This window comes from Labrus bergylta, chromosome 20 (assembly GCF_963930695.1).
Source record: "Labrus bergylta chromosome 20, fLabBer1.1, whole genome shotgun sequence".
NCBI lineage: Eukaryota > Metazoa > Chordata > Actinopteri > Labriformes > Labridae > Labrus > Labrus bergylta.
In genome coordinates, this window is record NC_089214.1 from 10,427,582 (window position 1) to 10,448,433 (window position 20,852).

General features: G+C 39.2%; 2 protein-coding genes across 2 annotated transcripts; both read left to right on the plus strand.

Annotated features, from left to right (window-relative positions):
* Positions 1–818: 818 nt before the first annotated feature.
* Positions 819–8,558, plus strand: LOC109992991 (glycine--tRNA ligase). The gene is made up of 17 exons (XM_065948589.1): positions 819–982; positions 1,565–1,666; positions 1,755–1,857; positions 1,961–2,102; positions 2,232–2,320; positions 3,391–3,467; positions 3,578–3,723; positions 3,820–3,969; positions 4,063–4,225; positions 5,394–5,558; positions 5,650–5,756; positions 6,768–6,914; positions 7,035–7,120; positions 7,204–7,313; positions 7,414–7,507; positions 7,998–8,188; positions 8,290–8,558. Exons 1-17 carry the CDS (start codon positions 938–940, stop codon positions 8,401–8,403), a joined length of 2,031 nt encoding a protein of 676 aa, XP_065804661.1. The 5' UTR covers positions 819–937; the 3' UTR covers positions 8,404–8,558.
* Positions 8,559–9,646: 1,088 nt separating this feature from the next.
* On the plus strand, positions 9,647–18,322 carry hhatlb (hedgehog acyltransferase like, b). Its single transcript, XM_020646285.3, has 12 exons — positions 9,647–9,845; positions 11,806–11,943; positions 13,554–13,621; positions 13,709–13,822; positions 15,610–15,804; positions 15,905–16,114; positions 16,628–16,799; positions 16,903–17,047; positions 17,135–17,170; positions 17,257–17,458; positions 17,550–17,691; positions 17,770–18,322. Exons 2-12 carry the CDS (start codon positions 11,838–11,840, stop codon positions 17,967–17,969), a joined length of 1,590 nt encoding a protein of 529 aa, XP_020501941.2. The 5' UTR covers positions 9,647–9,845; positions 11,806–11,837; the 3' UTR covers positions 17,970–18,322.
* The last annotated feature ends 2,530 nt before the right edge of the window (positions 18,323–20,852 follow it).

The following is a 20,852-nucleotide window of genomic DNA, read 5'->3' on the forward strand; positions in this document are numbered from 1 at the left end:
TTTGAAAAGAACCCTGACCCAATCTAACCACAGCCATAGTCCTATATGTGCTTCCATAGATTAATTCACCCTGGAAATGTGTGCCGCTTTATAAATCATAACTTGGGCATGTAGGGTGATAAAAATGTAATTGTAATTGGTTTATACTGAGTGTTCATTTTGACCACTAGATAGAGCCAGATGCTCCGTCACTACTGAGAGGCTCTCTGGGAAATCTCTGTTCACACTAGAATAAAACAAACCCTGCTCATACAGAAAGAAGTTTGCAGACAGTAGTTACAACTGCACATAAAAACAATAAGACGGCTTCACATGAACAAACATTGACTTCATTTAGCCCGAATTCAGGCTTGGTAAGTGGGTAATTGGCATATGACTGTAAAGGTGAATAAATACATTTTTTAAAGAAAGGTTAAGCCTTTATATTACATACAGGAAGTATGACGAGCCTCAGGGTCCATTCATTGTAGCCTTTACTCCATTAAGTTTGTTTTGCATCATTTTCTTGCAACTGCCATGTGTCCAAATCCAGTCTTATGATAAATAACCGGGTCTCTGTTGAAGTTCTGTTGTCTGATGTTTACACAAGTAGGAGTGAGAGGGGTCACAGGGGTCCCAAAAACTCATTGTTAACCCAGAACCATGTTTTGATAAGGGACATGTTCAGTCTCTATAGAAAGGCCAACACCCCTAGGAGCCCCAGTAGAATAAAAGTTTAGTGTGCGTTTCCTGGATGATGCAACTAAAAGCCCTGGTTTCAGAGCAGCGTACAATGCAGTATGTACAGAGACACGCGCCTCCCCTTCTTCCCCTTGTTTCTCCTCCTCTTGAAGAAAAGAAACAGCTCTTAAACAAAACCAGAAGTGCACAGTCTTCTAAAACAGATCCTCGTCTGGCTGCGGTAGGAGCGCTGTAAGGAGCTTGAATACGTGTCGACATGGAAGAAGCACTGGCGCCTTTGAGGGAGGCTGTGAGGCAACAGGTGAGGTACAAGTTACACACCTGCAGAGAAAGCAAAGCTGGACAGTGTACAGCACCGCAGATACTTTGAACGATTTCATGGTGACTGGAGAGTTACAGCACTTTTAGAGGGTGCACATTGCGATAAACATTCAAAGAGAGCTTATTTGCAAATGTGTCTGCGTCTAGATCCTAAAAGAGTCACTTAGACGCAGAAGTAACACCACCGATTTGAATTGTTGCATCAAGTTAACATTTTACAAATAGCATGCAAAGAGCTGCTCAGCTTGTGTTCATCATGATTGAAACAAGTGTCACAATCTTTAAGAAATATCTGATCGTCGTCCGGCTACAGTGTGCAGCCGGTTTCAAACCGTCTGATGTGTAATATACAGATTCAACAATACAAAACCTACTGTTATCTCTTAGTTAAACTTTATAAATATATATAATTATTTATTTATTAAGGGATATGTATGCAATATGTATGCAATAAATAAAAAAGGATTTCGAAGTACAATAATTACAAACTCAATATGAAGAAGTGATTATGTTAACTGGTATGGTGTTGTGTGAGAATATGTCTGATGATATTCCTCCTCAGGGTGATCTGGTGCATCAGTTGAAGGAAAAAGGCGCCACAGAGCAGGAGATGAGCAAAGCTATCTCGGAACTGAAAGCCAGAAAGAAGATCCTTGAAGCAAAGGTCGAAGTCACACAGCAGAGGAAATCTTTTGGTTCCACTTTCTATATGCGTCATATTGACCTGTACTCATTGACCCTCACATGTGTAGGAGCTCGCTCTGCAGCCTAAAGATGACACAGTGGACAGAGTGAAGATGGAGGACACCTTGAAGAGGAGGTTCTTCTACGATCAGGCCTTTGCCATTTATGGAGGTAAAAAAAAAAAAAAAAAAAAAAGACACTGTAGTTGAATTCATAGAGATCACAAACTATTATTTCAATGCACAGACTCCTCACTGACTGGTTTGTTTCTCAGGTGTGAGTGGCCTGTATGACTTCGGCCCTGTGGGTTGTGCCCTGAAAAACAACATCCTGCAGGTGTGGAGGCAACACTTCATCCATGAGGAGCAGATACTGGAGATCGACTGCACTATGCTGACTCCAGAGCCTGTTCTCAAGTAGGTGCCAAAAAACTTAAGAGTAAGAGTAACAGTTGTTTGAGATTCTTCATCCCAACTTTTCCTCACTGAAGAAATGCAAATATAAGTCGAATGAGATTCGTCGGTAAAGCTGCTGTCTCCCTGCAGGACGTCCGGCCATGTGGATAAATTCGCTGACTACATGGTGAAAGATGCCAAGACGGGGGAATGCTACCGCGCTGATCACCTCCTCAAAGGTGACTTCGTCCTCCAGCATTTTGTCTTTTAAAGGATTTAAATGAGCCCCACCGTGTTCAGCACCTCCCTTGAGCTTTCCATTATGTACCTTAATTCCTAGAAAGGTGTCAGATTTCACACCTAAAGTTTATTATTACTATTCATTGTGTACTTGTATCGTGCATTGCATACATTAGAATAACCCTTGATAAATACATTTCAACACATCTAGATTTTGGGGATATTTTCCCTCTTTTGAAATACGTCTCTGCAGATCAGCTTGTGTGCAGGTTGTTTCCTGCCTTACTGGTTGCACCTCCTCAGGGAGTTGTAGTTAAATGGGGATGGGGGGCGGGGCAGGAGTTCAGGAGTCATGGGTGACTGGTTTTTCAGGTGTTCCTTATTCCAGAGTGTGTATGTGCACTCATGTACATGCTGAGTATGTAATATGTATAGTGACATAAGTTCATTTTACACCGTGTAGAGACACATTAGGAGAGGAAGATGAAAGTGCTGACGTGCTGATGCCTTTACTCCATAGTTTAAAAAAAGGAAATGATCACTGTTGTCACTCATTAGTAGTAATACATAAAATCAAGATTAAAAAAAAGTCACAAAATAGTTTTTCTATATCCACTTCCGTTTTTTTTTCTTATTTTTTTTTTACATTTTTGATTTCTGGTCGTCAGACTTCAATCTGACTGTGTGCTTTAAAAACACACGAGTGGTCATATGAAGGTATAATGTTCCAGACGAAGACAGAATCAATTCAAAGATCATTCTCCAAAGACTGTGGCTTTTAAAAAAAAAAAAGATATTCATTTATGATGCTGCTGCTTGGTGAATATTTGCCAATTTCTATTTGTTTTGAGCTGCCTTTTCCAGCCTTTTAATGTAGATTCATTGTTAAACTACCCGTCTGGTTCTTTTTTTGGACAAAGCAAACAATTTCAAGGACTATAAAGAACGAGCCCTCACACAATAAAAATGATAATGCTTACATTTTTGTGATCGGAACTGTCACACAGAGTCTATTTGTTTGTTTGTATCACTGTAACAGCTGTCTAACGGGCTGTTTGTTTCCTCACAGCTCACTTGAAAAAACTGATGTCTGATGAGAAATGTGCGGCAGAGAAGGTGACTGAGATGGAAGATGTCATCACTCAGGTGAGAGTTTGACACTCAGTCAAAGCACGTGACATCATATCTGAAGAGGCTGGATACGGGGATAAATGCTTGTATAGAGATCATTTTCTGATGTTTTCTTTCTCCTCTAGATGGACAACTACACCCAGCAGGAGCTATCAGATCTGTTTGTGAAATACAACGTCAAGTCTCCCTCGACAGGAAATGACCTCACAGCTCCCATCTCCTTCAACCTGATGTTCAAGACGTCCATCGGACCAGGCGGGAACACCCCCGGGTACTGATCCGTCAAGCAAACATTGGTCTCAAGTGTTTTATATTTAATAAAATGTTTGATGTATTAAAGTTGTGTTAAATGTTTATCTCTATGCAGGTATCTGAGGCCTGAAACAGCTCAGGGAATGTTCCTCAATTTCAAACGCCTACTGGAGTTTAACCAGGGAAGACTTCCCTTTGGGGCCGCTCAGATCGGTAACTCCTTCAGGAACGAGATCTCTCCTCGCTCTGGCCTCATCCGTGTCAGGTATTCAGACACTCCAACTGTTTCATTTTAAATTAACTGCATGTTCTACACAGGACAACAATACAGTGAGATTTACATTTCAACTGCTTGCAGGGAGTTCACCATGGCTGAGATCGAGCACTTTGTGGACCCAAACGACAAGGTGCACCCAAAATTCTCAAACGTCGCGGACCTGGAGATCATGTTGTTCTCCTCCAAGGCTCAGACCAGTGGGCAGTCTGCACAGATCATGAGGCTGGGGGATGCTGTGGAGCAGGTTGGATATCATTTACTTGACTTCTTATGGTACACTATGAGTGTATTTAATATCAGTTCTGGAAAGACGTCTGGACTGATGCTGAGTTCTTGTTCAAAGTTAAAACCCTCACTCAGTTATATGAACCTTTAATGCCATATCGAGGGGGAGAAATGAAGGACGTTATTTTGAACTTCACAACATTAAAAGTGTGTTATCAAAAATGTCTTTTTAGCGAACGGTTGTGATTATACAGCATAATGTTTTGCAGCTTGAACAGGAAATTTGTTTATGAATTAAACTAACAGAAATTAAGTTTTAATTATTTTTTTGTTTATTATCTTAGCACAGATAAGGATAAGGAATATTATGTGTTAGATTGATTAGGCATTTTAATAAAAATATTTAAATATAAAAAAGGAATCTGTGGTACCAATAGTTTGGAAATGAATATGTTACTGTCATTTGATTTTTTTTCAGGATCATTCATTGTAATAACGTCCTATATTACTTTTAAAGAATAGAAAATAACTTTAAGAGTAGATGTCCAGCAGATGTCCAAAAAACAAAGCTGTCCCTCAGTGCACCGCTTCCCCTCCTCCCTCACCCTTCCCTCAGTGTTACGACCATGTGCAGCTGTTTCTACCACTGACCTCCACTCAGATATACAGCTCAATTCGGTTCTTATATCTTTGAAGTATTTCATAACAAAACAAATTATTTTCTCTGGTTTGGACTGTCCGTTGGTTTTTCTTGAATTGTACCTTTGTGATGAAACCCCACAAATTTAGACCCTACGAACAGCATCCCTGAGTGGGCGGGGCCATCTCTCTTTTCCCTCGTGGTGTTAGGGCTAACGGTTGGACAGGGTTGGGTAAACGTAAATAAAACATGTTTGAGCCTCCGAGAGAAACATAAACAAACTGAAGGAACCGCCGTCCCGTCAGCATGAACACAGAGCTGAGAACAAAAAGCCCAGAGGGACTTTGACTTCACTCTTTTTAGAAGAAGTCAGTAGTCATCTATATGTAGTTTATATTTGATATTTGTAATAATAGTGTTTAAACTGTTGCATATAATACCTTTAATACCTTTTTACATGACTAAATATTACAAAAGTGATCCTTACTGATGTATTTCTTGAACCTTCATCATGAATATATCTTGAAATGTCTTTCTTTTGCTACAGGGAGTGATAAACAATTCAGTGCTGGGTTACTTCATTGGAAGAATCTACCTCTACCTCACCAAAGTGGGCCTGTCCAAAGATAAAGTGCGTTTCCGTCAGCACATGGAGAATGAGATGGCTCACTACGCATGTGACTGTTGGGATGCCGAGTCCAAAACCTCCTATGTAAGCCTTTTTTCTCCTTTATTCACAAATACAGACTGAGATGATTCAAAGTTGAAAGAGGAGTCAGGACAAGTTGGTTTCTCTCCCTCAGGGCTGGATAGAGATTGTGGGCTGTGCTGATCGCGCCTGCTATGACCTGTCTTGTCACTCCAGAGCCACCAGGGTCCCTCTAGTGGCTGAAAAAGCCCTGAAAGAACCCATATCCTTTTGAGCAGGTAGCAATGAAAACATGCATGCTAGAATATGTCATTTCTGGTTATGTCATTCATGGACACAAAAAAAAAACAAGTTTGTCCACTGCTTTGTCTACTATTGGGAAATTTCCACCAGGAGTAGGGAGAGTTAGCTGTTTAAAATCTTAAAAGTCTCCCTTCACTCAGAAATGTGTTCTGCTTTTCGTCACAACTCCCGAATGTTTGACCTCAGCTGTACAGAATTCACCTTCATCTGTTAAAGAGAGCAAGTTTCTCTGTCTCTCTGTACTCACATTCAATCTGAAATTTGGGAAAACAAAACAATGTAGGGAATTGTTCTTGGTTTGAATATGCAACTTTCTAAAGTGGGTCTTGATCTTTGAACCCTCCTGGTCACTCACACTTGTGAAAGAGACTTTCTGAGTATTAAAGGAAAAATCTTGTTTCCAGTTTAAAATGTCTTTTTGATTATTATTAAATATATTTGTGTTGTCGTCCAATATGCTGGAGGGGAAATCTTTAGGCAATGCATCATTTGAATCATTTGTTGCTTGCTTTTTGTGTCGATATATATATATTTTTTTAACAGTTTGAATGAAGACAACAGCTGTCCTGTTGCTTAATAGGCGTGTGAATCAGAGAGTTAATCACCGTCTGATATAATAAACCATGTGGCCCATTATACCGATAAAATCATGATACAGCAATTTTGCAATTATTGGTTCATGTGAAGATACTAGGACCTGAACAATATGGGTTTTTGGGGGGCAGATACAGTTACTGATATTAGGGATGGAAAAAAAATCAGATACTGATATATATATATAGGCCAATATCTTTAAGATTGGTATACACACACATTTACTTTGTTGATCCCTCAAATACAATTATCCTACAGTTGTGGAAAAGATATAGAATGAAGACAAGATGTTCACTCAACTGGAAAGTCACATATACATCACCGTTTGACACTCTGGCAAACTAGATTCCTGTTTTACTCCTTAACTTTTCCACACAAAGTTGTGAATGTCGTCCAGTTTGATCCCAAAAGAGGACCCATCGGAACAACCTACAAAAAGGATGCAAAGCTTGTTCTGGATTACCTGGCCGTCTGTGACGAATGCTACGTCACCGATCAGGAGAAGCTTCTCAATGAAAAAGGGTGATTGAACACTGCAGTGATCACCACTGAGCGAAAAACCACTCTGTATTTTCACTACGTTTTTTTTGTGTATTCATATTCCAAGTAAAACCTGTGATTTTGTTGTGTTTCTGTCTGTAGGGAGTTCAGCATTGAGACAGAGGGCAGGACATTTAAACTGACCAAAGACATGGTCAGTGTGAAGAGGTTCCAGAAAACTCTGCATGGTAAGAGCTGACACCAGACCTGCCTGCTAGCTTACACTGTGACTTTTTAATGTGGGAAAATAACCCTCTCGTTTTTCCCACAGTGGAGGAGATTGTTCCCAATGTAATCGAGCCGTCCTTTGGCATCGGCAGGATCATGTACTCTATCTTCGAGCACTCGTTCCTCATCCGGCAAGGGGATGAACAGAGGACGGTGAGAAGGCTGTAAAAAAAATAAAAAGAGAGAGAACACAGAGAGAATCATATGCTTGTTCGATGTGTTTTAATTTTCCTTTGTTTGTTTTCTTATCCAGTATTTCAGCTTCCCTCCCACTGTAGCTCCATACAAATGCTCCATCCTTCCCCTGAGCCAAAACCAGGAGTTTGTGCCATTTGTCCAGCAGTTATGTGAGTCTGAAGTTAGCTTGAATACTTAAATATAATTCAGTTATATTTTCATTAAAGTAGATTCTGGGAAACGTTTTATTACTTATTGGTATTATAATTAAACCACTCCTATCTCTGACTGTTAACTATGAAGCTTAGCATGAAGACTGGAAACAGTGTTAAAAATGCTAGCTTGGTTATCATGCAAAATTACCAAAACCTCTTTTTAACATTTTTTATATTATTTCTTAATCTGTGTAAATGAGAAGTGCAATTCTAAAACAGCTCTGTTATTGGTGCGTTATTTGCTGGACTATTTCTTTAATAGGGAGGGTTTACTACTACAGTTGTTGTCATGTAAAAGTAAGCTAGCTGGTTAACTAGCATGGTGGCAAGAAGAATATAAACCATATTTTCCAAATTGCTAAAGCTTAGGCAAGTCTATGTCAATGTTCCTAAAGATGATTTTGTAATGTGGTTCCTCATTTGTTGTCTTTTTTTCTTCTTCAAGCTGAAGCAATGACTAAAAACGGCGTGTCCCACAAAGTGGACGACTCTTCAGGATCCATCGGGAGGCGCTACGCCAGGTCCGATGAGATCGGGGTGGCGTTTGGAATCACCATCGACTTCGACACAGTGAAGAAGACGCCTCAAACAGCCACGCTGAGAGACCGAGACTCCATGAGGCAGATCAGGGTCGAGGTAGAAAGAGCCAAATTACTGCAGCTCAGAATCTAAGGCTCGGACCGTTTTGTGTTTGTTGATTTTTTTTTTTGTTCTAAATATATAAAAATATTTTTCAGGTCCTTGAGCTGCCAGGGGTCGTTCGAGATCTGGCTAACGGGATTCTGACGTGGCCTGAGGTGGAGAAGAAATACCCCATCTTTGAAGGACAGGAGAGCAGCAAGAAAGAGTGAAGGAACTACGGCTCATCTACTCTCTGCACACGGACCGTGTTTCCAATGAAGATTTTCCATTCCAAAATAGTCGTTTTTTACAATATAAAGTTATTAAGTATTGTAATTGTAATACATTTTTACATACAGAAATAAAGCGGTTTCTTTCATTGCAAGTTGTTTATGATGGTATGATTGAGATTTCACTTAGACTGTAGGAAAACTCAAACAGTCACAAACATGCTAATGAGGCTAACACAGTCTTCTGTGGCCTCCACCCTCAGGCAGTAATACTGTCACCTGAGCAACTGTTAGCTCCCTATGGATGTGAAGCACTGTTGGTGTAACAGCAGGAGAAACAAACAGCCATGAATGGACTTGAGTTTCATAGACAATACTCATACATTGTGCATTGGATATTCTTTGCAAAAAATACGATTCAGTTCTTTTTACAGCGATAAACCTCTGACAATTTCTCGGCTGTATGACCATGTTGCATTTCATGAAAAAGTCAAAAAAATACTAGTTATGATTCAAACAACGACTTGCAACACTATGGCTCCCAAATATGTACTTATTTATTTGCTATGTGCGTTCACATCGACCGGGCTCTTGCTCAGGTGCAGGTTCAGGTGTTATTTAACACAATCATGGAGTCCTGCCCATGGGCGTGGACATCAAAATAGGGCAAATTAGTTGGAGCTTTCACGACATTGTATTTTGTGTTGCTGTCACTAGACGGCACTGCATGTTGTTTCACAGCTTATTGTAGAATGTGTGTGAGAGAGAGAGAGAGAGAGAGAGAGAGAGAGCCATGGATGTTTGTTGGCTACAGCTCAAAATAACAACAGGCTTTGACCCTCCCAAAACAGATCTGGCAACTATGAATATGGAAAATAGCAACAAGAGAAAAGAGTTCAGAGGTCTCTTTTTTTTTTAACAAGATGTTAAAAAGAAATACAAAAGCAAGGACAAATCCTGTAAGGACAATGAAATGTACATTCTTTTTAAGGGGTCATTCATGCATACATTGACTGCAATTAGCCCAAATAAAGATATTTTGCAGATGTATTACCTACTTTACATCCGCAGTAAGTGTGTTTAGGTATCATTTTTGCATCTCAGGGTGGTGGCTGATATAATTAAAAAGTAAAGATAATACCCCTGTATTGGATGTCTTACAGTGTGTTACAAAGACTTTACAGCTCTCTTGTTCCGCCCACTGTGTCTCAGTGGTCAAAGTATAAATACATCATGTCACCTTTTAAACCGGTGGCAGCTCCCTGACAGGGAGTCAGAGGGACCCACAGCCCACCCTGCTGTACACGCCCAGCAGATGATAAAGTTTTGACATTTATCTAAATGTAATTTCACGTTTTCAAATATCCGTTTGAACAAAGAAAAAAAAAAAAAAAGTGGCATTTCATCGGGATTTTCTTGGAGCTTCAACTGCTGCATTCAAGGTCAGTATCACAACAGGTGGTGCAGAGGACACGCTGAAGTGCACGAGCGGAGTGGCATTTTAACAACAGGCATCTCACCCGGGACACTGTCGAGAAAACAGGCAAACATTTAAAGGCAGCTAGATAAATAGCCCTTACATCATTACTTTTAGACCTCAAACACCGATTTGAATGTGTTTTTTTTTTTTTAATCAGCTTTAAAAGGTTAAACAGGCTGTTATAATGGATGAGAACTAATGAATGAGACAAGGAGAGAAGTTGTGAGGTTATAAATAGCACGCAGCTGTACTGTGTTAATGTCTTTTCCTCTTATCAGTGTGGAAAATGTGCTCATTTTCTCTGTCCCTTTACTCGATAATCACAACAAAGTCAAGCAGATAACGGTAAATCAATGATGCTTACTTCAAAGGCTTAACAACCAATCATTTTAAAGGGACACGTGATGATTAGTAACCTACTTTAAAAAGGCTTTGATGTTAGAAAAGTAAGCCGCGTTTTATGTCACGGGGATCGACATTTAGCATAATTCAATGGGTGAATGAAAAGGTGCCTAAATATAGTGTGTACTAAAGTGGAAGTGTTCAAAGCTCAGGTGCATTTATTGCTTTTATGCTCTTAAGTAGGCTACAGTTGTGATAAACTTCACTTCACTTCACTTTTACCATTGTAGTTTTGGTCTACTGCACTAGGACGACATAGTTAAAATATCACACTTACACCTCTTTATTTGACAGATAGGCTTATAATTTACAGATAAAGCTGAAATCTATGAAGAGCCAATGAAACATGAAAACTATCTTACAAAATACATCAATTTAATCAGCTGACCATCTATATCATTCCCTTAGCTTATATTGTAGGCCTATACAATTATATTGATAAAGCAATGAGTAAACGAATATTTAATTCTATTAAGTACCATTTTGAATGCAGCAGTAACCGAATATTTACATATTTAGACACTAGCCTACTTTCTTTCAAGTAAAGCATACACCTAAGATAAGGTTTGGCATTCATTTGTTCTTTGGTAAGACGATGTTAAATACATTGTTGAGACAATAAAGGTTTGTGTGAATGAGGAGTTTTACAATAGTGTTGGACATGGTCGAGGTAGTACGGGTAGTACAGGGCAGTGCTGGGATGTAATAAAGTTTATAAAGTATGTACTGTCAAACACTCAACTGTTCTTTAAGCGCTTTAGCTTACTTCTATGCAAAAGTATCCCTAGATGATAATGCATCAATAAACTGGGACTATAATATGACAGGGGTCATAAAACATATCAATACTTTTCCTTTGACGTTTTACTGTGTAAACTAGCCTGTTTCTTCAGTACAATTATAAGTAGAAGAATATTTACTTTGAAAGGGATACATTTTTACAGAGTATTATTGATACTTCCTCTTTCACCATTTGCGTTCTTTCCTAATGTGAAATATGCAGATTAATATTTAAAATGTTGTTTTTATGCACAATCTCTCGGAAATATGATGGAGAAAGGATACAGTTTTTTTCCTAGAAATGAAAAACTTGGGTTCAAAGTCCTAAATAGAAGTATTTGTTCTTTGCTACTTTCATTTCTAATAATAATGTGTCGGTGAAGGTATGTGACTTGAAACATGATAGAGATCTAAATAAAGATTGATTGACAAGCACAATTGTCTATTTTTAGTTAGTCGGAATAAATGTTTCTCATACAAACATTGAAAAGGAATGGTAGCACTTTCTCCTTTAGTTTTATGCTTCCAGCTGCTGCCCGAGTACCGCACAGTGTGTTGATAAGGTCAGAATGAGCGATATGATCGGGGTAATGAACAGATTGACCACTGTGTGAACCATCACAATTTTGTTGGAGAGATTAGGACGCCCTGGAGTGCTGTCACATCATTGGTGTCACTCCACAAGTTAAACCTGTTTTTTGAGTTGTACAAATACAACGTGAAGTTGTCTGTGTTTCTAGGAGCTTGCACAGCTCTTCCTGTCTCAGTGACCATGGGGATCAAAGCTGCTCTTCCCAGGTATGAGGTCTACTTCTACAACACCGTGCTGGGTCTGGCCATGTTCTGGGCTGCTAGCTGGATCTTTGAGGTGTCCAGTTGTAAGTATGAGAAAGCACACACCCTATTTTTGTTATACTGAAACACAGATGGAAAGAATACTACACTGTCATTCTTTTGAGGTTAATTTAATTATTTGCTATTTTTTGAGTCTCACATTCAAACACTTGAAAGTGAAAACTTCTTAATCTGATTTATTAGTCTTTGATTTTCTTATTGTCTATAAACCCAACGAAGAGGGCAAACACAGCAAAGTTATATGTGCAATCATGTTTTGCGTTTTTTAAATCATATTAAACATGTATTTTTTAAGCTCTCATTGGCATCAGTCAACACACATTGTGGCTCAGGTTGATTCTGGTGGAGTCACAATCTGTTGAAGGCCACCCTTTGCACAGTGTTTTAATGGACTCTGAGGCTCCTTCAGGGAGCGACTAGTGATGCCTTATAGTGTTCTACTGAACCACTTAGAAGGTCCTTTTTTCCAGCAGCAGTCAGAGATTTTAATGAACATTGTTCGTTGTGGCTCTGATTCATGGCTGTAAATGATGTTTCAATGGTGTTTGTTATTAATTCACTTGTGTATGGTGATTGTTCTGTCGATATTGATTGTTGTGTGAATGAATTAACCAGGTTGCAACCTCTGGGGATTAATAAAGTTCTCTAATCTAAAACTCAATCTAATCCGTATACCAACAAACATGTAAAATATGTGCTCTTTAGATGATAACTGATTTCTTTGATCCTTTTCCTTGCATCACATGTCAAATGTATTTTGTGGATGTGAAAATTACAGGATTTAAACTTTACATGATGGTGAATATTAAACATGCTGATTGGTTGTTTCTTGAATAAGGGTGGAAAAAGCAGGATAACTATCAAAAATAAAAGTAATATATGGCCCACAGTAACAATAATATCATGACACAGCGATTCTGGGATGATTGATATATTGCAAGACAATTATCTAATTTGCATTTGTTTTTTCTATTTATAAGCATCACATGCTGATATACTGTACATACATATATGTTTATCTGAACACATTTATCTTCCATGCAAATGTATTATTTTTTCATTATGAAGTGAATTCTTCCCATGACCAAATGTAGAAGATGACCAATCCCACAGTGGAAGCAAATTTATTTTCTCAAACGCCAGATTCAAGCTTCTTTAAGATAACAATGACAGTAAATGACAATATCATGCACATTTTTTTTACAAGCTGCACATACATGCATACATATGCTGCTCAGATAGAAGAAGTTATCTTCCAGACACAGGCATGCAAACACAAAACCCTCCAGGTAATGTTTTATTTCTACAGAGCTCAGTGCAGTATCTATAAAAATTAAAAAAGAGGCCTTAATGTGAACCAGTGTGGGGTTTTGGTCACATACACACAACACAATGTGCAGTTCACATATAGGTGCAGTGTGACTGTGTGAGGGTGAGGAGTTAGAGCTATGCAGACCACGCAGATCAGATCAGGTGTCAGTATTAATATCACAGAGCAGAGGAAGAAAATAGGTCCTCAGTTGGCCCTGCATACTGTAAGTTAAAACAAACGTTTCACATCTGCCTTCAGGGACAAGAACGTTTTACTGAAGATTTGAACATGTCTTTGTATTTTTCTTTGTCCTGCTCTCAGCCAGCGCAAACAGAAAGACGTTTAAAACCAGCGTGAAGCCAGGATGGTACTACTTTGGGAGGAAGATGGTGAGGAAAAGTGTATAGTTGAAGACATTTTGTTACTGCCGTTAAACCTTTTCTAATTTTCTATTCTTCTGGTTCTGTTTTTTGCAGGATACGGCTGATTCAGAGTGGATGATGTGGTTCTCCACCTACAGAGATCACATCCTGTTTGCTCTCTCGGGTCACGTGCTCTTCGCTAAGATCTGCTCAATGCTGGCTCCGCAGGTGATTGTCTGATGGATGAATCGATTAACCAACGCAGCAGGAGTGTAGTAACACTCCGGTTTCATGATCAGAGCAAATCACTCGACCTCTTTTGAATGGGGGGGAAAGATACAATACAGTTTGAATTCTCTCTATGTCGGGGTGACATTTTAAATCCTCTTTGTCACTATTTATTTTTACAACATTGCACAGCAGCTTTTTATATCGTTAGACAAACATTAGATGATGAATGGGACCAGGTGGAGGGACGAAGACAGAGGGAGAGTCAGACGGCTAAAAGAACAAGAATAGAAGAGACAACAAATGAAAACAAAGCTCCACAGAGCACAATCACTTGTGCCAGTTAATCTGGTTAACACCAGTGAACCACATGTCAAGTGTCAGCAGAGTTTCATGCTCTGTTCCAAACTGTTGACCTGAGAATGTTTCGCACTTCATGTGAATTGTTTGCTAAAGCTCTTTTAGTGAGGTTAGAAGGCAATAAGAATTATCATGATAGAGAGCCACATAAGTAGAAATGTTGAGGAGAGTAAAACTGATTATTTGATTATCAGAAGTTATTATGCCGCATTGTCGAGACGTGTTTTAAGAACCTGTGAAACTAAAGACTGACATTAATTCTGTTGAGGATCTTTCAAAAAATTACCACACAATGGTACTCAGATCTTTAGTTGTTAGAATAAATACTTGGTTTCAAGTCAAATTCCTTTATTCAGAATGAGTGTGATTTCAATTTCTTATCATGAAAAATGTCCCCATACAAAGTGTCACATAATTATATCTAGATAATTATTTTATGGTTGATTCATCAACCATAAAATAGCACGATCATCAAAGCACGATTGGAAACTTTAAAGTTGGTGAATGTATTTTTAAAACTAGCCAATTACAGATAAAGCTGAAATCTATGAACATTAAAACTATCTTACAAAATATATCACTTTAATCAGCTGCACATCGACCATCTATATCATTCCATTAGCTTATATTGTAGGCCTATAAAATTATATTAATAAAGCAATGAGTAAACAAATATTTAATTCTATTAACCCTCCCTCAGTAGGAGGGTTGGTCCACTTTCAATCAGAAGTCTTGTGGTTCGATCCCTAACTATTGCCACATGTCGTGGTATCCTTGGGCAAGACACTGAACGCCAAAATTGTTCACGCTGCCATGCAGGCGCTGTGTGAATGTGTGTGAATGGAGTAATGGGCAGTTGGGTACTTAATGTAGCAGTGTCTGCGAACAGTGTGTGAATGTGGTGTGAAAGGGAGGGATGTGACGTATAGTGTTAAATGCAAAGTTGTTTTACAACTCAGTTTCAACTGAGTATTTATGTATGAGGAAATGTGGGACTCCAGTTAGAACTCAGCGATGAATCAGAATCTACAGTCCTCACAGCCCTCCTGGGTTTGAGTCTGACCCTCGATATCTACTGCATGTCTTCCACCACTCTCTCCCAAATATTCCCCATCCATCTCTTATGTTCCGCCAATAAGGGCTTGAAATGTCCCAGAAATATATTTTAAAAATACAAATGAGGAAATGTACAGTACAGACTTGTGTAAATCAGTGTAGTGATACAACAGAAAACTCAAAGTACTTGGTCTTTTTCGATTCTCTGATTTCTTTTTTAAATTTTCAAAATCCAAAACAAAAAACGCCAACCAGAATTTACATTTTTAGACACTTCAAATCCATTATTACCCCTACAGTGCAGTCACGAGCTTGACTCTGTTGTATCTTTCGGTTGCATCATGTGGTTACACTCACTTTCTCTCCCACAGTACAGGTCGTTGGTGTACATGGTGTACGGGCTGCTGGCTGTGTGGACCAGTATGGGCTGGACCTACGTTACCCTCATGCTGTCTCACTGTATCCTGCTCTACAGCATCTCCTTAGTGAAAATACGCTGGCTTTGCTTCGTCACAGGTCTTTGCACACTCGCTACGTTCAAGTGTGAACCCTTCGTGTCCTGGCAGGTATGCCACTAGAAAAAATAAGAAGCTACAAAACACAGATATTTGTTGTCAAATGTCCAAATTCGCTTGTGTTTTATTTGACCAATTCCTCTCCATGTAGGCGGGTTTTGTGGATGGGGACTTCGAGCTGCGTCATGTTCTCTACTATGGAGGGTGTGGCTTCACCATAATGCGCTGTATGAGCTTTGCTCTGGAGAACTGCGAGAGGAAAGATGGAAACTACAACATCCTGGAGCTGCTCAAGTACAACTTCTACCTCCCCTTCTTCTATTTTGGACCCATCATGACCTTCGACAAGTTTTATGTTCAGGTAAGTGTAATGAAGATTGGATCCCCCAGCTCAGCCAGTGTTGTGATTTTATCGCCCTGGGCAGTCATGAGCAGTGAGTCAAAGTCCTTAAAAACAAAGCACCTGTTTGAGTGTCATGATCAAAGTGTTTTGCATATGACTTTGGTTTAATACCAGGGCAACCAGAGAATTTCCCCAATTGATTTCAGTACAGTGTGGCCTGAAGGGGTTAATCCAACCAGTAATAAAAAGAGAAAAAAAAGACAAATTAAATGAACAACTGAATGGATGGATATCATTTTCATCATTTGCAAGAACAAGCCATAATGACAACAATAGATCAAAATGAAAGAGTATCAAAATACTTGTATCTGTCAATTTTCATGTACAAGATAGACTCAGTCGGCCTACATCATCCATCATGATCACATAAACACTGCATCCTCATTCACAGTCAAAGTTTTCTTCCTGAAATGCATCAAAGCACGGCAGAGGTTTTTGATTTGGTGACTTGGCGTCTGCTGCCCCCTGCAGGCCAACAAGTCTGACCTGACCAGGAAAGAGCGGGAGATGTGGAACATCAATGTTCAGTGCTTGATTTATCTGGGAGTCATCCTTGTAGTGGACGTCCTCTTCCACTTCATGTACATCCTCACCATCCCCTCTGACATGAAGCTTCTGAAGCACGTCTCCGACTGGGCTCTGGGTCTGTGCCCCCTCCATAAAACTACCCACATTTATTGTTTCACATAATATTCTACCTTCTGCGTATTGCTCCTTAATGACTGATGGGACTGCTTTGTTTCTAGTGGGCCTGGCTTACTTTAACCTGGTGTATGACTGGGTGAAAGCAGCCGTCATGTTTGGAGTCATTAACACCATATCCAGATTGGATCATCTGGACCCTCCAAAGCCACCAAAATGCATCACTCTGCTCTACGTGTTTGCCGAGACGTGAGTTGCGTTTTCACAACTTGACAAAATTTGGCAAAATGATTCCAAATATTTCAAACTAAACCTCTGTTTCTTTCTCCTTTGCAGTCATTTTGACAGAGGGATCAACGAGTGGTTGTGCAAGTCAGCATCTCAGAATTACGAGAATTTTTTTTTTTTTTCTCGATTTCGTCAAATTGAAATGCTGAATGCAGTGTTGTTTTCTGCAGGTATGTGTACGATTACCTGGGTGGAAAACATGAGAATGTGGTGGAGGAGCTGATTGCGACACTGTGCACCTTCGGAGTCACCATCGTGTGGCTGGGACCCTGCAAGGTGGTGCTCATCTGGGCTTTCTTCAACTGTTTCGGCCTCAACTTTGAGCTTTGGGCTGCCAAGGTCTTCTCCATGGAGCCCTTTGCTTCTTTTGAGGTTGGCACTGGGTTACATTTCAGTTTAAGAGCAGAGATAATTGGTTCATAAAATGCTCTTTTTTCCATGTTAAAAAATGTTTATTTTCCAGATGGCGATGTCGGAAGCAATGTCCAGACGTATCAGAGCCATTTTTAATACCTTCAACTTCTGGTGCATTGTTCTCTACAACATCCTGGCATTGAACAATTTGGATTTTGCCAAGTTGGTCGCCAAACGTCTGCTTCTCAAAGGTGACTTTGTTGCTCTTATTTTGAAGAGGATATTTATTCTTCAAGCTTAATTAACATTTTTTTTTTTGTTTTTTCCAGGCTTTCCTTTTACCACCATCATCGCCATGTTTGTGACCTACTGCCTGATTCAAGTGATCAAGGAGAGAGAGAGGAGACAGGCCCTTATCGATGACCCTGATCCTCTTCCTCCAACGGCCGCCACAAGCGCTGCAGCTACGACTGCAACCCCCTCTGCCGCTCAGCCAGCAGCAGATCCCAGCAAGGAAAAGGCCGAGTAGAGACTTAACGGTCACTTCTCCATGCTTATAATGAAGGACGTTAACGGCCAGCAGCGTTATCTCCAGTCCAGATTTTATAACATGAAATATGAAACGCTGAAGTATAAAAACAGCATAAACTGTAAATACCTTTAACATCATTTTACTGCGTTTATACCTAAAGTGGAGAAATAGAACTAAATCCCACTTTTGCTTAACAATAACAGTATATTTATGTATATTACAACTGTATTCTGTTCAGCAGTCACTGGAAATGAGTTAAAGTATCATTTACTCTGTCAAACCTTTTAGAGAAGAAAAACTAACTACAGGTTTTGGAAAACATTTCAATAAAGCAAAAATTAAACGGAAAATGTGTTCTTTATTAAAATGATTATAGAGAATTTCAGATATAAATGACTGGCTGTGCTGGATATTTAAAGTAGATGAGTCACTGCTGAGGCTTGTCATCACAGCTGGGAGGTATTTCTGCAGCATTACATCAGCAGTTTGCGGCTTAAGACTTCTATGAGGCCAACAAAGTGGGAGCAACATTTTAAGAATGTCAAGCCCAACACCTGAGGTCACATGTGCAACACCACATAGACCCGACAAGACTTCTGATTCAGTAATAGAAACTAAGAATTGTATTTTACCCAGTTTTTGAATCAGTTACATTCCCCCCATTAACTAAATCTGAATGACAGAGGTTGCGAGTTGGGGAACTAACTAAACACTACACCAAAACAAAACAAAAGTTAAGAGGAAGTCAAAGAAGGAAGGGGTAATGGAAGGAGTCACAAAATGGCTAAAAATAAAAATACATTTTCAGAACCCACACACATCTGGGATCTTCATTCAAAACAAAAACACAGAAAGCCAACTGATGGTGTTGACTCTCCTGACACACACAGCCAACGGAGCAAATAGACCTCCACTCCCCTATATAACCTCCCAGCCCAGCTGATTGTCATCAGCCGTCAGGTGAGGGAGAACATCACAGGTGAAGACAATAGCTCCTAATGAGCAAGAAAACCTGTGACCTAGTTTCCTTGGGAATCGATCCATAACGTATCCTAACAGTATGACTACTGTATGTTACATTTATTTGGACTATAATGCGACAATGTCATCTTTTATGTTCCACTTTTCTACTGTTTTTTTTTTCCCCCTTCCCCCTCCTCCTGTGCTCACAAATGATATTTAAAGACCTGGGCCCGTAGTCACAAACATTCAGAGAGCTCCTTATTTAGCTTTAAAAAATCCTAGCAAGGGTTTTCAGTCGAGGAGTGATTTAGGAACATTCTCAGAGCAACTCTGAGCAAGAAATGGACAGAAACTTTTATTTTAGTCAGGTTGACCCCGTTAGGTATGACACATTTTTCAGAAGCTGAAAAAAAAATTTAGATAAAAAAGTCAAACATAGAATCTAGTCAGACATTGTGTAATTATGAACACTATGACATTAGAATCTGTGTGAAAAATTGGAAGACGTTCTTAAAAATATATAGCCTACAAAATGTTTGAAATCACATGCCCACGTGTGCCGCAGCTCCTTCACATGCGGATAATTACATCAGCAGGTAAAGAGTCTTAATTAGTGATTGGATGCACCTGTGGAGGTAACCCATGTCTCACTTTGTGCTGAATGAAGTCATAGATGGCTTGAAATGTCTGCACAAATAATTTTTGTCTGTTCTGCCCAAATATGAATCAAAAATATTCTTCAGTGTTTGCAGAACTTTTCTTCATTTTCTCCTCAGCTTGAGGAACTCCAACAGTTTTACACCTTAGGAGCTCTCTTAAGGGCTAAGACACTTTGTGAATAACTTTCATCTTAACAAGGATCTAGTTCTAACTTTGAGGGGAATTTCTTAGAAAATATCCTGATTCTAAGAATGGTTGTAGAATTTTGTCACTAGGAGCAACTCTTCGTACTTAGGAGTATTCGTGAATATGGCCCCTGATCTAGATCAATATGGCAATCGTTTTTTTTTATTGTCTAAAATAAAACGATCAAAAAAAATATCAAAATGTGCAAGTCTGCCTCTTGATACTCAACAGTCAACTGGAGTCCATTTATTTAAACTGAATTCTTGTTTTAAACTGGACTGGGGGGCGGCCGGAGCTCAGTCCATTGGAACCTGTGTGTGTCGCAGGTTTAAGTCCAGGTACAATCCAAAGTATGGAAATTTGTCTGGTTGCTGGAGAGATGTCAGCTCCCTTCGGAGCCCTGCCGAGGTGTCCTAGGATTGTGTTTGTTTGTGTGTATTTTTATGTGCCTTGCCCATGTATGCTTGCATCCTGTCAGGGATGAATAAAGCATGGCTTCTTCTTCTTCTTCTTCTTCTAAATAAATGAAATATACAACCGTCTCATATAATGATGTTAATGAGGGTAAGCATTCAACAAGAACTGATCTGTGTATAATTTTCCTGGATTCATCAAACTGGTATTAAAACAGATAAAGCCTTTCAAATAAGACATAATATTTCTATATCTCATTTTATGTAAATAAGAGAATGAGAAAATTCCCCAGAGAAGCCTGGCTCTGCAGTTTTTAGCATACACAACAAAAGCACAGCTATAGAAAATGTGACTTTGCTGGGGAATATTTCAGGTAGTGTATTGATACATGATTGGTTGGCTGGTGGGTGTTTGTAGTAGCAGAATGTTAAATAAAGTTGTAGAAACATGTCACTAATCATTATTGTGGCTCGTTGATGTTTTTAACAGTTTGAGGATCACAGTGACCTCAAACACATAGAAAATAATTGTGGGTAAAAGTGTATTTGTATGTTATTGTTTTTGATCTTGACATAAGAACCATTTTTTTGGCTTGAACTTTTCTTTCGGAGCATTTAATGATCTTTTTTTTTTTAAATGTAATTTCATTGTATCAAA